Below are 16,480 nucleotides of genomic sequence, written 5' to 3'. Positions count from 1 at the left end.
AATGGGAGCAGAAGCAGGCCCAATATCTCTTCATCTGGATCACTTAAATTGTCAGAACTCACTCCAAAGGATTCATTAAGCACTTGGATCATACACTCATTGAAATCACTGGCAAAGTTCACAATCATTTCAGAATCAGATTCTAAAGGGCTTTTAGCATAAGCAGCCCATACTAAAAGAAGTCCACGAAAGCTTATGCTCTAATAAATTTGTTAGTCTCTAAGGTGCCACAAGTACTCCTGTTCTTTTTGTAGCATCTATGTGCCCTTCCTAGGAAGCAGCTATGCAGGTAGAAACCATGTGGCTGAAAGATCTCCTGTCTGATTATGTTGTGCTAAATCTGATCTTAAAAGCAATCTTAACAGACTGTTTCAACTAACCATCATGGTACTTGGACCCCTGTGACCTCCTGGTTCTTATGTCCCTCAGTGAGCAGCTGTTTATGAAGATGGCTGACTTGATGGTGTCAGATGGCTGGAAGGATGTAGGCTATGAGTATGTCTGTATTGATGACTGCTGGATGTCTCTGACCCGAGATGATCAGGACAGGCTCCAACCTGACCCAGAACGCTTCCCCAGTGGGATCCGCAAACTGGCTGACTACGTGAGTGTATAGTTAGAGATGGTACCTAAATCTCCATTCATGGGATCTTCATCCTTCCTCTAATTCAGGCCATTTTGAATAATGCATACAGTAAGAGCTATAGTGGGTGCCTCACTTAAATAGAGAGGTGGCAGGGGACTTTCCTTGATTTACAAAAACTGACTATTTTGCTTGATATATTGGAAGGTTTTTTATGATTGATCTTCTTCAGATTGGCTGCCTAGCAAATTCTATACACAGGTTTCTAACCCTGGCCTCTAGGGACCCCTGAACTAATCCTTAAGAGGACCCTAGCCCCTGGGGTGGGAGGGAGGTTCGGTTCTCATTCACATATTTTCCTCTAGGACTATGAATTATATTGGCAGTGAAAGTGGGATCCCAGAGGTTTCTGGGTAGTGATTCTCTCTTGAATGGGCCTGTTCTTGGAGGAGCAGGAAATCCACTCAGCAGCTATGTGGTTAAGGTAGTGCAAAGGGATTTCGCTTCTTTCTTGTTCTCCTACTGAGCACCGCTGTTTCTCTCTGCCCCATGGCTGTTGGCTCTCATTATATGTCTGTCTGCTCCCCTCAGGTCCATTCCAAAGGGCTGAAGCTGGGGATTTACGCGGATGTTGGAAACAAAACCTGCGCTGGCTTCCCTGGCAGTTATGGCTACTATGACCTTGATGCCCAAACCTTTGCCAATTGGGGTGTGGATCTGCTGAAGTTCGATGGCTGTAACTATGGCACACAGGACCAACTGGCAGAAGGTATGTGCCAACTGTAGACATTCCATGTGGGGGGAATGCTTTCTAATCAGCACTGTGTCAGAGCTGAGACAGGTTCAAAAGAGCAGCTCTTCACTGAACATATCCACTGGCACAGGGGATATGAGGAGGAGAGGGTTGGAGGGGAGGGCGCCATCTGAGAACCTAGGGGAACCAAAAGGAAGCTTCTCTGACAGGCCAGTCATATATGCTGCAGGTCATCTTCATCTTGGGGATTCCGGAATGGGTCACTCTGACTTCACTTTATCCATTCATCAGCCACCCTTTGTGCACACAATGAGCCTCCCCTGCATCTAGTGCCTCCTGCCCTGGGCTCTTTCATAGCTTGAAACCTGCAGGCATGGCTTGAGGGAGCAGCCTTCTCAGACCCAGAGCCTGCATCATTTAGGGAGAGAGGCTCTCCAAGAGGTGTGATCAGACACACTCTGGGGGCCTCTCCACAGTTTGCTCTGTCATCTGCTAACATTAGTGATGCTCAGCCCTTCAATAGACCCTTTCATCCGAGGGACTCAAAGCACTTCAGGCATTGAACCCCTAATCAGTTTGTACCTCACAAAAGTGCAATTCCTGTGGGTCTTAGCAGCAAAGGGACTTGAGAGACCTCTGGGGAAAAACCAACTAGGGAACCCTGTGTCTGCACATACAACTTCAGAACTCAACAGGCAGGTTAGCATAGAAAACTACTAAACTGTCAGTTTACAGTGTTGGTCTACGCTGGGGAGTCAGTCATGGACCCTCACCACACATAGGCAACCAATCCCAGGCACACATGCTGTCTAACAAATCGTAGACTCCCATAAAAGGGAAGAGGGCAGCTCAGAAGAGGACTCCTCCTTGACTCAGTCTTTATCAGAGTGGCGGTTGGCAGCAGGCAGGCTGGAGCTGGTTCTGCGCTCTCTCAGAGCAAACTGATCAGGGGGTCCTGTCCAAGCTGATTAGTCTAACACACAACTTCAGTGTCTGCAAGTGCACCTTTAGGCAGTCGTTAGTGAAGCTGGAAGTTCTTAGCAGAGATTCTGTGCGACTCCAGGAGAGTTCTAAGTGGAATAGCAAAGGAACTTTCCCTGCCCATGCTTTAATTTAAAGAGGACAAAACAGGACAGGGCTCTCCTAGGTACAAAGATAAGAGAGTAGTGATACTGGAATCTCACCCAATTGGCTGTCTCCTACTGCTTACACATTACCGTCTGAATCCAAATGGCTTAGGGATTCATAAGGGTAAGGAGCGCACATTACTGAGCTGTTCAGTTGTTAGCCACAGCTGGCTTTACTCAAACCGCTCTCAGCATGGAGGACAGTTCATGAAGTTAAAATAGCAGCTGTCTGTAAAAGCAAAAAACTGAGTTTGCCTAATACTAATTGTCTAGACTAGAACGCATTGTACAGTGAGGTGGGAGGAAGCCCCATTACACAGTAGTATGTAATTATTATACCCATTTTACAGAAGAGTATATTGAATCTTAGAGCAGTGTAATGGCTGCCTTAACCTAGGTCATACAGCTGAAACCAGTATCTGACTTGAGGCCCATTCCTCTGCTCTAAGCAATAGACAACACCTTCTCATAACACCTAGCTCTTATATAGCACTTGTCATCAGTAGGTCTTAAAGCTCTTCACAAAGGGAGATGAAGTATCACCCCTGTTTTACAGAAGCGGAAACGGAGGCACTGACAGAGCCAGGAATAGAACCCAGCTCCCCTGAGGCTGTTGAGTTTTCTGTCTCTAAACCACATTACTTCCCTCTTCCTACCTGCTCCAACTTCCTGAAAGGCAGGCAACTGGACTGCAGATGTCTGGCTGGACTATGACAATCCACTCCTTTCTAGCTGGGATTCTGACTTTCAGTCAATACCATGGGAAATGTCATCACACAACCCACTCCCAGTTTTACTAGAGTCTTGATCTGACATTAGACCCAATGGTGCTGAGTTCTGTTACCCTCCTGTTTCCCTCTGCCTCAGTAGGTGATATAACCAGGCTACTGTTCTCTTCCTTCAGGTTACAGGAACATGTCTCTGGCCCTGAATAAGACTGGTAGAAGCATTGTGTACTCTTGTGAATGGCCTCTCTACATGAGACCCATGCAGAAGGTAAGGAGCCCTTTCCCAGGGTACTGGCCCTAGTCAGATGTGATGCATGCTGGGAAGACATTGGTGATTCAGAATACTAAGGAAATAAATTAACTTGCAAGATCATCTCAAGTGCATCTACATGAATCCTGGCTGAATATCAAAGGAGCCAAAGTGGCTGAAGGGAGATGGTGAAGGGAAGAAGTGTTGATGAATGAAGGGGCACTGAGCAGAGGGTTAAGGTGGATCTCAGCTAGCTAAGAATTCATGGCAGAGGCATCCTTTTACTCTGTCCTACCTGTCAGGAGGAACCCTGAGGCAATTTGTCCTCGCTGCTGAATAGGCGTGATCTGTGCAGAACTGGTGCTGTGATGTTCTTCTTCTCTGGGCTCCCCAGAGGATTACAGAATCCCCCCCCTTAGGCCTATCTGCCAGTAGAGTAATCCCCTGCACCAATGGGGATTTTGGAGTACCGAGCTATCAGTGATTTTTCCACTAGTAGGGTGGGAGAAATCTGTGAGCAAAATCCTAATCCGTAAAGGGACTAGAGTGCGAGACTTCACCCGTAGGTGGCTCCTTCATGCTGTGACATGGCAGAATGTAGCAACCCTCTTCTGTGTAAAGAGGGGACTAAATCCACTGGAAGTTGTAGGCTGTAAACCCCCAAGAACCAGGGGTAATTACTTAAGGTGGTACCAGTTATGAGTAGATTTGATGATGTGACATTAGGCTGAATAAAATCAGGAAGACTTAGGAGACCATGGAATGTTCTCCCAGAGGAAGTGGTTGAAATGCCATCACCCTAGAGTGGGGCAAGTATCAGAGAATGTACCATAGGGAACAATCCTGCACTGGCCCCAGCACATGGACTGAATAACCTTATGGGTCTTTTCCATCTATGATTCTCCCCAGTGCATCCATCCTTTTATGCCTCCTTATCCTAAATGCTCAAGCTATCTCCTATGAGCACCCTCTTGCTCTTTGTCCTCCGGCAGCCCAATTACACAGAAATCAAACACTACTGCAATCACTGGAGGAACTTTGCTGACATCTATGATGCCTGGAACAGTGTTAAGAATACCCTGGAGTGGACAGCTTTACACCAAGACAGCATTGTGGATGTTGCTGGGCCAGGGGGCTGGAATGACCCTGACATGGTGAGAACACCCGAGCTCTTGTTACACTGCAACCACCATGAGGATGCCTCTACTTGCCTAAAGAATAAGGGGTGGGGAGCAGCACCAATGCAAGATTGTGGAAGGGGAGTCCATTCCCGAGAGCAAAAGGAATCAGGAGGAAATTTTGTAAGGAACTGACTGGGGAAATATGTTGGGGGCAGAGGACCCTCTGTGTGGTCCTAGCACAACAGGTTCATCAAAGGGGACCCATGTCTCAGGAAAACAGGCAGCCTGGTGGCTGTGCAATGATGGGGTAGGATATCCACAGTGATGAGGAATGTAACCTGCATGCATTGCTCAGGCTCAGCAGGGAGCCTCTGTTTAAGAGCAGTTCTACTCTGACAAGTAAGCCCAAGGCTTTCAGAAGTGGGCACTAGCTCTGGTTGCCCAGCCTGAGGCCCACTGGGCCCAGCTCTCAGAATGCCAATCACTTAGGCCTCTCTAGAGGTGAAAACAGGCCCAAGCTGGGCACCCAGTTAGCAGCCACTCCTCAAGGAGTATTTGACCTCAGACTAAGCCTTGTGCTCTGAGTGCTGTCTTCCGGTCAGTCACAACCTTCTTCCTCTACACCTACCATAACTTTTTGCTTAACTCCTCCAGCTCTGGACCTCCAAATAGCTGCATGACCTTGACATTTGCCCCACTTCCTCCTACCAGCTCATGATGACAGGCTCTGGGTGTCTAACTAGGATGAAAATGTTAACACCACATGTATTACCATTCTCATTCTACACTTGTCACAGCTGGTGATCGGCAACTTTGGATTGAGCTGGGACCAGCAGCTGACTCAGATGGCGCTATGGGCTATCATGGCAGCTCCACTGCTCATGTCCAATGACCTACGTCATATCAGCCCCCAGGCCAAGTGGCTGCTTCAGAACAAAGATGTGATTGCCATCAACCAGGACCCGCTGGGCAAGCAAGGATACCGTATCAGCAAGGTATGATAGGGGCTGGAGCGAGTGAAACAGGGAAGAGATTTCCTCTCCTCCCGGGGGTGTGAGATGTAGGTGAAACTAGGTTGCTGGGGGTGGTGTACCTCCCTTGCCTTCCTCAGAGTAGACTCGGGAGAGTAGAGTTTTGAAACATCCACCCACAGAGAACTGAGTCTCACATTCCTTCCTGCTGGCTGCTTAAGGAGAAGATGACTAGGACCTGTAGAGTCAGTCCCACCCCTCAAACGTTTGTTTGGTTTCCATTTTTGGCAGGATAACAACTTTGAGCTCTGGGAGCGGCCTCTGTCAGGGGGTGCCTATGCTGTGGCCGTGCTGAATCGACAGGAGATTGGAGGACCCCAGATCTTCAGCTTCTCTACCTCTTTCCTTGGCAATGGCCTGGCCTGCAACCCTGCATGCTCCATCCAGCAGATCCTCCCCACCAGCGAGGACTGGGGACTACACAACTGGGTCTCGCTCTTGAACGTTGAGGTGAACCCAACGGGTACTGTGCTGCTGAAGGTGGTGGTGATCGGGGAGTTCCCAGATGAGAAGCCTGTCATGAACATTAACAAAAAACCATCTCCAGATATCTTATAATGTAATGGTGACCCAATTCCCCAGGCACCAGAGCTCCTTTGCTCCAATCCTGCCCCTCCACATCTGTGGGCAATAAGTGCTGAAGATCCCATCAGTGATGGGTGAACTTTACCAAATCAACCCTAATCCAGCAAGAAGTACTGTAATCTCTCTCCATCCTTGTGTTGCAATTACAGGGGAGAGGGTGCCTTTACTTATCCCTGCTAGATCTATCTAAGTCCTGCTCAATGTAGCATGTAACCTAACCTTCCTTTCTCTGGGGGCTAAAGGATTGAGTTGGTCAACTAGACTGGATCAGCCTTCTGTAAAGACCTAATGGCCTTGGCAACAGGTGAGAAAATGCAAAGCACGTACCATGTTAGTGAGGTTCTTCGGTGATGCCAGGACTCAGGGGAAGAGTGCTCCCCTCCTGCCTTAAGTTTCCTCTCAGGCCAGTGTGACTGATGTACACCAGCTGCAAGAAAACACACATTCCACCCTCAAACCCCCACGTGAAGTCATATGCTTCCTACCCTTTTGCCGAAGGTTGCTCTCACCTTGCTGTGATGACTCAGTATCTTAAGCCAGTACTTTTTAGGCTATCACTTTCTTGCTGGATGTCTCCCTTTAATATGAGTAAAGGACACTACATCCATGTAGTCATGTCTCCCACTCCTGTAGCTTCCACTTAATTTTTTTTTTTTTTTTAAATCCATGTTTCTTCAGGGGAGGGCAGTCACCCATCTTACTGATTGTCCTGATGCCAGCAGCTGTATGTTCCACTGCTGGCTCTGGACTTTGGACTAAAGAAATACAGTTTTTGGTGCACAGGGATTGATCATTAACTATCCATAGGTTGAGGATGGTGTGTTAAAGGGGTTTCTCCCCTCCCCACTGATGTTGACTGATGCCAGTAAAAAGAAATGGATTAGGGAAGATTTGGGCTTGCTGTGTCCTTTCCCTCACTATCTCCTTCCTTTGGTATAATCTACCTTAATAAACATGAGAGGGGGTTGAGGCTTTTTGTAGTGGTGTGTGGAACTGAGCCTACACTCACCTGGAGTGTGATCTAAGATTTCTATTGCGGCAGGTTTTCTAGTTCTATTTTGAAACTAATCACATCCACACATACCAAGACACTTGTACATAAAGAACATTGTACACAAGTCTTGCTAAAAAAAAAGTTTACCTATTCCTAAACATCTTTGATAATTGTAGTAAAGCACTTCAACAGATGGTGCTGATTACTTCTGCCTTCTCTTAGAGATACACCATCAAAGGCTGTCTTCTCATCTAGCATTACATACTACCAATTATTTCAACAGGCCTAAAAGGTGCTAAGTTTGCATGCAGAATTGCTACAGGAACCTGTATCCTATCAAAGACTTGCTAAAGATGCCACTCTAAACCTCCACTGCAAAGAACAGCTTAGCTATAAAAGCTGTACTTTTGAACTCCAGTCAAAAAATCATCCCAATAGTCGATAGCTGAGAGACACTATTCTGTTACAAAACATGGAAGGAGTTTCCCCTCCTGCTAATGCTGTAAAAGTTATGCTAGAAGAGGCATATACACTAAAACTTAATAGAGCTACCTTCCTGTTGCTGCATATGAAGAATCTCAGTTGGGTGTGGGTAGAGATACATTATCAAGTGGAATTTTACAGAGATGCTGCCAGATGCTCCTTGGCATCCTCTATACAGCTTAGATTTAAGAAACCTAGGGGGCTCCTCTCCTTTGAAGTTGTCATAACTATAAAGGGAAGGGCAACAGCCCCCCTGTGTTCAATACTATAAAATCCCTCCTGGCCAGAGGTTCCAAAATCCTTTTACCTGTAAAGGGTTAAGAAGCTCAGGTAACCTGGCTGACACCTGACCCAAAGAACCAATAAGGGGACAAGATGCTTTCAAATCTTGGTGGGAGAAGGCTTTTGTTTGTGCTCTTTGTTTTGAGGGTTGTTCGCTCGTGGGAGTAAGAGGGACCAGACATCAATCCATGCTCTCCAAATCTTCTGAACAAGTCTCTCATATTTCAAATTTGTAAGTAACAGCCAGGCAAGGCATGTTAGGTTTATCTTTGTTTTCTCAACTTGTAAATGTACCTTTTGCTAGAGTATTTATCTCTGTTTGCTGTAACTTTGAACTTAGGCTAGAGGGGGTTCCTCTGGGCTCTTTGAATCTGATTACCCTGTATTTTCCATCCTGATTTTACAGAGATGATTTTTACCTTTCTTTCTTTAATTAAAAGCCTTCTTTTTAAGAACCTGATTGATTTCCTTGTTTTAAGATCCAAGGGGATTGGATCTGGACTCACCAGGATTGGTGGGGGGAAAGCAGGGGGAATGGTTAATTTCTCCTTGTTTTAAAGATCCAAGGGTTTGGATCAGTGTTCACCAGGCAACTGGTGGATGAGTCTCTCAAGGCTACCCAGGGAAGGGAGTCACCACTCGGGAGTGATGGCAGCAAAACCAGATCTAAGCTGGTAGTTAAGCTTAGAGCTTTTCATTCAGGTCCCCACATCTATACCCTAAAGTTCAGAGTGGGGAAGGAACCTTGACAGAAGTAGAGGTCAGTATCTAAGAACAGCACCTGTAATTCATATTCTGATGGATCTCATTGACCTTTTTTAGTGCTAGCTGGTAGTCTAACTTTCACACATGGATTTTGTGCTTTATTAAGGTAAGGAATCTTGGATTGGTGTTAAGTGCTGGTGTGAAACAGAAAGCTAGACAGGTTTCTCTAAAGCCTATGCCTAAGGATGGGATCAGGCTAAACACTTTAAACACTTGCTTCTAGCTGAATAGGCTAATGAGACATTCCCTTTCCAACATGGAGGGTGAAGCAGACCACAGGCTAAATACATGAAGCTTAGCCCACACAACTCTGCTTGTCTGAGCTAACAGCAGCACGTTCACATCTACCAACAGCAATGAATGATCACTGCCTAAAAATGGTACTGGAAAGAGGTGAATCTGTCATAGTGAAATCTCTACATTTTGTATTAGGGCAGCTAGACCCTGCCACAAGGGCCTTTGTACATTTACTCCCTATAGTTTTCAGTTTACTACTAGTGCTTGTAGAGAAGAGGGATCTAAACTGAGGCCAGCTCTATATATCTAGTATAAGGAATGAGGCCAACTGCTATTCAGCAGGATCAGCAAAAGCCAAGCCAGCCCTCCCCCATGCATTAGGACCATCACTTAGGAGTAAGCTGATCTTACACTGTATTAAGTGCTTTTAGAGAAAAGGGAGGGGTGGGTAAGGCTAAGGGCTGGTCCATGCAAACTATCACTACAATAAAGGTGGAATTTTATACAATTTAGTTAAACTGCTGCAGCTTTGTATACAGACATCAATTTAACTCTGTCTTAAAGTGGTTTAGCTTGTGGCCATATATTTTCAGAAACAAGCAACACTACTGAAGCAGGTTTAAAACAGGTAAGTGGTCACATACCAGAGTTTGCACTAATTTAACTAAATCAATTAAGAATAACCAGTGCAACTTCTGTTTAGACAGTCCCATGGAGTCCTATACATAGACACAGCCCTACCTTCTACTCCCTTTTGTGGAAGTAAGGGACTTGGGACAATAGCAACATGTGGCTTCCACACCACATTGGTACATCAGACTAGTAGGCCCTGAGCAACCTCCCAGGAGCTGACACCTTTGAGTCTGGATTAAAAAAAAGTTTCTCTAGCTGCAGACAGAATTTATTCTAAAACCTCTTTTTAGGCAGCATCAGCCCATACAAAAGCAATGTTCAACCACTGGTGAGATTTCCCAGTCCCAGAGAGCTTTATTCACAGTGGTAGCTCCCATTGGGGTTTGATATACCCAGAAGTCCCTCCCTAGCAATAAGGAAATATACAAGAGCAGCAGATTCTTTCCACATATTTTAATGGATTCCATAACAATGAACAAGATGGAGTTTAGAACTGGATCACCTGGCCCTGTAAGAGAGAAAAGACTGATTGAGTGTATGCAATACAGAACCCTACCATAAACATTTCAACTCGCCTCAGGGACCCCTATGGAGCACTATTCAAACAGCACCCTCTCACAGCCATTCTGAAAATCCAGTGACTAACATTACTCTCCAGAGTTGGCCAAAAGCCAACTCTGCAACCTCATTAGTTTCTCCATTAACTAGTTACAGCCAACGAGCAGCAGGATCTTTACATTAATATAGAGGTGGCTAAGATCTGCTGGCCAGCTCTGGAAGTGTAGTTTTCTCACCATGCTCAGCACTGAAGTGGCCACAGTCCACAGTTTAACTTTCACCCACAATCCCTCTCAGCACATACCTTTCTTTTCTTATCTCCTCCCAGCTCAAAGTGCTTGCACCTCTTAATGGCCAGCATTCTCTTGGACCTGCAGTTGGGCTCCACACACTCAAGCCTCAGCACAATCTTCTTCGTGGTTTTGGCCTGGAGAGAGGAAAAAGTCAGTGAACAGAATATTCCCAGTATCAGGCAAAGCCAGCCATCATTTAGCCCTAGAGAGGAACAACTCGTCCTGACGTACACTGCAGGCTAGGCGCTCCAAGGCCTTGCGGGAACAAAAACCCAGCAGCCTTGGGAGTTTGGAGACAAGAAATCTGGGAACAAACTCAACTTCCTATTCGGAATGAAGAGCACAGAGCTGACAAAACCATGGGGCCATTTTCCCAGCACAGATCTGTTACCACATTTCAGTCCTGGCCTGCAATATTCTGTCCATCCACAGGTTCTAGTCTGGGTCCTAGAGATTAATGGTAATCCTAACCAGCAGCACTCCTTTTACCACTGGCTACTCAAATAGTTTCCAATACTACCAAGCAAACCAGATTATATTATGGTTCTGACAGACATGAAACTACACTGAACACACCCATCCTTCTGCTTGTTACCCAAGGACGGCAGTCACCAACTGTGCCACACAGCCAGCATGCTAAAGCTACTTTGCAATGTCTCTCCCTATGCTCCTAATAGACCCAAGCAACACTGAAAAGCCACCAGTCTTAAAAGATGACCTGCAAATTAAAAAGTCTGAGTTGTGCCTGTGTTTGTTATAAGGACCTGGAAAAAAGGTTACGGGGCTAATTCTGCTTTTTTTAAAATTACATTAGAAATTCCAATCTTTTTCCTGGAAGCCAAGAGAGAACCAGAAAACTAAGATAATACGCTGAGTTCACTAGTCCCCATTATCAGAGACATCTAATGAATCTTCCAGCAAAAACAGAAAACCAGACATGACACTCCAGATATTTCTATGGTTAAAATAAAAGTAAATCTCCCCACGCATTTTTTAAATAAGGGCAGTTCTCCAGGCATCCTTTATACTTATGAAGCAGTGAAAGTGGGTACAAACTCATTTTCCCCCTCAGATCACCTTTAATGTAGTGTCTTAGGCCTGGGCTACACAGTTGTTGCACTGTATAACTATTTTTTTTTAAAAGCAAAAATCATCTTCCTAACCAAAACAGTTTATAGACATTGGATCTTTAAAATTCTTCCAGTCGTAACGATTTAAGGTATCAGCAATATGAGCAAGTGAAAGGGGTAATTTCATTTCTATCCCCATTATGTCCCTTTAAAAAAAGTCAGTGGGACGGCCATTCCCTTCTGTCATTCAAGGGACATTGGCCAGCCCCGGCCAGGAGCAGAGCCCTGGGCTAGCTGCCGGTACCCAAGGGCGGCTGCAGAGCACTGGGTCCCGGCCAGGAGCAGAGCCCTGGGCTGGCTGCTGGTACCCCAGGCCAGCAGCGGGATGAGCAGGCCTGGACCCCAGCTGGCAGGGGGCCGGGCGGCTGGAATCCCAGGCCGGCAGCAGACTGAGCGGGGCCAATGGCCGGGACCCTGGCTGGCAAGGGGCCGGCGGCCAGAACCCCAGACCATCAGTAGGCTGAGGGGGGTTCTGCTGGCTCCTCCTAGCTGGAGTCCCGGTCATTCGCCCCGCTCAGCCTGCTACCAACCATGGGTTCTGTTCATCCAGGCCAGCAGCAGGCTGAGCGAGGCCGGTGGCTGGGACCCCAGCTGGCAAGGGGCCAGTGGCCGGAACTCCAGACCCTCAGCTGGCTGAGCGGGTCGGCGGACAGAGCCCCAGACCGGCGGCGGGCTGAGCGGCTCAGCCCGCCACCGGGCTGGGGTTCCATCAGCCACGCCCCCCCACCCAGCTGGCAGCGGGTGAACCGCCGCCGGTCTGGGGTTCCGTTGCCAGCCGGGGTCCCCACTGCCAGCCTAGGGTTCTATTCACCCAGGCAGGCAGCGGACTGAGTGGGGCCGGCAGCCAGAACCTTGGCTGGCAGCAGCGTGCCAGTAAAAAAAAAAAAAAAAATTGGCTCGCGTGCCGCCTTTGGCACGCATGCCACAGGTTGCCAACCCCTGCACTAGACAAAGGCATGCTACTTCAATCTACCATGAGGAAAAATTTCCCGTTTGGCCAAGGAGCAGCAGAGGAAAGAAATGAATTCAGGTACAAAAGGGCAAAACCTGTCATTAATACAAGTTGCTGAGCCTCAAGAACAGCAAGATTACACTCACTGCACCCAGTCTAGACCCATGCCAACATGCACTGACATCCCCACCCAAGGCTACCTACACATGCTATGAATCTCTACTCAACAAACCATGCCAGGCTATAGGAGTCTCTGAATTACCTCTGTTCACCGGAACACATGAAATTGACCAGAAGGTTTCAACACCCTCTTTCCTTTAGCATGCTCACCTTCTTACGGAAGATAGGCTTTGGCTGACCACCATAACCACTCTGCTTCCGATCATATCTCCTTTTTCCTACAGGGAAGAAACAAAAACTATTCAGGCCAATAGTTGAAACTCATGAATGTCCAAAAACAACAAGGAGTCTGGTGGCACCTTAAAGACTAACAGATTTATTTGGGCATAAGCTTTCGTGAGTAAAAACCTCACTTCTTCGGATGCATAGAGTGAAAGTTACAGATGCAGGCATTATATACTGACACATGGAGAGCAGGGAGTTACTTCGCAAGTGGAGAACCAGTGTTGACAGGGCCAATTCAATCAGGGTGGATGTAGTCCACTCCCAATAATAGATGAGGAGGTGTCAATTCCAGGAGAGGAAAAGCTGCTTCTGTAATGAGCCAGCCACTCCCAGTCCCTATTCAAACCCAGATTAATGGTGTTGAATTTGCAAATGAATTTTAGTTCTGCTGTTTCTCTTTGAAGTCTGTTTCTGAAGTTTTTTTGTTCAATGATAGTGACTTTTAAATCTGTAATAGAATGACCAGGGAGATTGAAGTGTTCACTTACTGTCCGATTTGTGTCCATTTATTCTTTTGCGGAGGGACTGTCCGGTTTGGCCAATGTACATGGCAGAGGGGCATTGCTGGCACATGATGGCGGACAGTCCCTCCGCAAAAGAATAAATGGACACAAATCGGACATCAGGAATGGTAACATACATAAGCCAGTAAGTGACTCCTTGTTGTTTTTGTAGATACAGACTAACACGGCTACCCCCTGATACATGAATGTCCAAGGATCCTGAGAGCTTCCACCCCATAATCACTATAGATTGTTAAACAGTTATGAAACCTAACAAATTCTCCACACATATCCGCTCCATTATCCCTTGTGCTTATTACCTCAAGAGCAATACATTACCCACTGCTAGGATTCAAACCCCCTTGGGCTCCCACTACCAGTAGTAATCATAACCCCATTATTGTCCACACGGGTGGTATATCTCACAGAGTAATAAATTCCTGCCTCCCAATGGAAAATTAGTCTAGAAATGCACTGATCTGCCCCTTACCCTGAGCATAGAGAGAGTCCTTGCCCTTCTTGTACTGGGTCACTTTGTGGGGCTGGTGCTTGCCACATTTCTTGCAGTAAGTCCTGCGGGTTTTGGGGACGTTCACCTAGCAGAGAACAATGTAGCATGTTAGAGTAATTGCCATGTAATCTGCCTGGGGCGTTCGAGCATTGCAGCTAAAGCAGTGCTAAGCATGAGCAATGTCACCCTGGCCCCTTTCCCCCCAGCAACTGGGATTACTACCAGTACACGAGTGCCTCTCTCTCCCGGCACAGGCGGGCGGTGCCCACTAATCCCACTGCCTCGACACAGCAGGTAAAGCGAGGGGACGTGGGAGATGCCGCCCAGCCCCGAGCAGTGCAGCCAGCAGTGCCGGGTGAGCGCCCCCAGCCCATGCCCACCCACCACGGGCTCGACTAATAGAGGGGAGACAGGCCCCTTCCTGCCCCTCCTCGCACCCGGCTCCCAGGAGCGGACAGGGCCCCAACCCACCCGACCGAGCCACGGCGGGATCTCCCGGATCGGCCCCGGCCGAGTCCCTCCATAGCGGCTCCCCGACGCATGTGGCCCGGCCCCGGGCTCAGGCGAGCGCTCCCCGAGGCGGATGGCGGCGGATACACCCAAGGCTGCCCCCTCTCACCATCCTGCCAGCAGCAGCAGCGACAGCACGGAAAGAAGGAACCTGCCCCGGAAGCGGAAGGGAATAAACAATAGGGCGGAACAATAGAGTGAAAAGGGCGAACCAGAGCGCCGGTTGGCGACCATGGAGTGTGGCAGCAGCGAGCAGTGCGCCACCTACTGGAGAGAAACAGATATTGCTGAGAAGGATGAAAGGAGACCGTTCATTGGTTGGGAAAGATCCTGGCTGGGCCAGTATGAGCCATAAAGATGAAGGAGAGCCTCTGATTGGTTGAGCTGCTGCCCAGCGTGGGGCAGAGGCCACTGGAAGGGGTTGTGCGTGGCAGTGAAATGCCGCAGCTGTATGAGTAAAAGGTGCTTTGCACATGCCAGATCTACTGCATAACCGAAGAAGTGGGCTGTAGTCCACGAAAGCTTATGCTCTAATAAATTTGTTAGTCTCTAAGGTGCCACAAGTACTCCTGTTCTTTTTGCATAACCTGTGTGCAGGCATGTCTGTATTTGCACGAACCCAAAGCCTGTGGGTGCAGTTGGGGGTCGTCTAGTTGTACATAGCAACAGAGGGTGCTGTGGCACCTTTAAGACTAACAGAAAGGTGCGAGAGGACTCTCTGTTGCTTTTTACAGATTCACACTAACACGGCTACCCCTCTGATACTAGTTGTACATGAGGCCCTAGGGGCCTGACCCTGAGAGATGACACTGGAGTCATTGGGAGTTGCAGGTCTTAGGCGCGGCTGTGCAGAGTTCAGTGCCCCCACCTGGGGATTTTGGTATGTTCTTCAGGGAAATGGATGTAGTTTGTGGAGTAAAACTGCCCTGTCCATTATTCCCGAGTGTTTAGGGTTACCATATCTCATAAATAAAAAAAGAGGACCCTCCACGGACCCTGGCCCCGCCCATTTTCCCACCCCTAGCCCCGCCCCAACTCCGCCCCTTCCCTGCCCTAACTCCACCCCCTACTCCCTCCCACTCCCAGCCAGGGGGAAAGGGCTGCCCCAGCGCTACCGGCTTCAGGGTTTGCTGGGCAGCCCCCAGACCCTGCGCCCCCAGCCGGCGCTTCCCCAGCGCAGCTGGAGCCCGGGAGGGGAAGCGCCCAGCCGGGGACGCAGGGTCTGGAGGCTGCCCGGCAAACCGTGAAGCCGGTAGCGCTTGGGCTTTGGGCAGCCCCTGTGCCTCCGGACCCTGCGCCCCCAGCCGGGCACTTCCCCTCCCGGGCTCCAACGGCGCAGGGTCCGGAGGCACGGCGGCTGCCCGAAGCCGGTAGCGCTCGGGCAGCCTGGCTCTTAAACAGAGCCGAAGAGTCGGGGAGGAGCAGAGCTGCCATTTTCCCGGACATGTTTGGCTTTTTGGCAATTCCCCCCGGACGGGGGTTTGACTACCGAAAAGCCGGACATGTCCGGGAAAAAGAGGACGTATGGTAACCCTTCGAGTGTTACCAACCCTTTCCACAGACAGAACGCGTGCAAAGGTGCAGGTCATTCCATCTCATACCAACAGGGTGTCTACTGGGGAATGAAATCCTTAAATGACAAAGAAATTCATAATACTGCCAAGGCAGCAAAAATGCAGAAGTGTATTTCCTCTTATGTTACCATTTTTATCAACAGCAAAAAATTACCCTTAGTTAATGACTCAGTAGGAGGAAGTGTCTGGCCATGTCTCTGCCTCCAGCTCCAGAAAGAGCTCCAGTTAAATATGGCACATTAGTAGGGGCTGTCTCTGCCCCTCTCACCCCTACAGTCCCCGTTGCCCTACATGTGGAGCAGCTGGCTCTGCCCCTCTCCCCCCACACATCCCTTTGTCCCACATGGGGAAGGGAGCTCCAAGGTCTACATTGCAATAAAACTCCCACGTCTGGCCTGGGTCAGCTGGACTATAAAATTGCAGTGTAGATGTTCAGGCTTGGGCTGGAGCCTGGGTTCTGGGACCCTCCCC

The 16,480-nt window shown here is 48.4% G+C and overlaps 2 protein-coding genes across 3 annotated transcripts in view; one reads left to right on the top strand and one right to left on the bottom strand.

The window, feature by feature from the left end:
- The window catches only part of GLA (galactosidase alpha), an 8,549-nt gene extending 1,723 nt beyond the window's left edge, over positions 1–6,826 (top strand). Inside the window, exons 2-7 of one of the 2 annotated variants that reach the window (XM_034781925.1) lie at positions 430–604; positions 1,175–1,352; positions 3,369–3,460; positions 4,435–4,596; positions 5,361–5,558; positions 5,826–6,826. In XM_034781925.1, coding sequence (XP_034637816.1) covers positions 430–604; positions 1,175–1,352; positions 3,369–3,460; positions 4,435–4,596; positions 5,361–5,558; positions 5,826–6,152 — 1,132 coding nt within the window. In that variant the 3' untranslated portion in view covers positions 6,153–6,826. The remainder of the gene's footprint in view (positions 1–429; positions 605–1,174; positions 1,353–3,368; positions 3,461–4,434; positions 4,597–5,360; positions 5,559–5,825) is intronic. The other variant, XM_034781926.1, reaches the window with a different exon arrangement.
- Positions 6,827–10,011: 3,185 nt separating this feature from the next.
- On the bottom strand, positions 10,012–14,667 carry RPL36A (ribosomal protein L36a). Its single transcript, XM_034782571.1, has 5 exons — positions 14,545–14,667; positions 13,905–14,010; positions 12,837–12,904; positions 10,436–10,558; positions 10,012–10,081 (listed from the first exon to the last, which is right to left on the bottom strand). The coding sequence occupies exons 1-5, from the start codon at positions 14,545–14,547 to the stop codon at positions 10,061–10,063; spliced, it is 321 nt and encodes a 106-aa protein (XP_034638462.1). The 5' UTR covers positions 14,548–14,667; the 3' UTR covers positions 10,012–10,060.
- Between the last annotated feature and the right edge of the window lie 1,813 nt (positions 14,668–16,480).

The sequence above is a fragment of the Trachemys scripta genome, chromosome 9 (genome assembly GCF_013100865.1).
Source record: "Trachemys scripta elegans isolate TJP31775 chromosome 9, CAS_Tse_1.0, whole genome shotgun sequence".
Classification (NCBI taxonomy): Eukaryota; Metazoa; Chordata; order Testudines; family Emydidae; genus Trachemys; species Trachemys scripta.
The sequence above is the reverse complement of the archived record's forward strand: the minus strand, read 5'-3'. Positions and strand labels throughout refer to the sequence as shown.

Coding starts and splice junctions, on each gene's coding strand:
- RPL36A (XM_034782571.1), bottom strand. Junction 12,905..13,904: donor GGACTCTCTCTATGCTCAGG/GTAAGGGGCAGA, acceptor TCTTCCCTGTAG/GAAAAAGGAGATATGATCGG. Junction 10,082..10,435: donor GAGGAGATAAGAAAAGAAAG/GTATGTGCTGAG, acceptor TCTCTCTTACAG/GGCCAGGTGATCCAGTTCTA.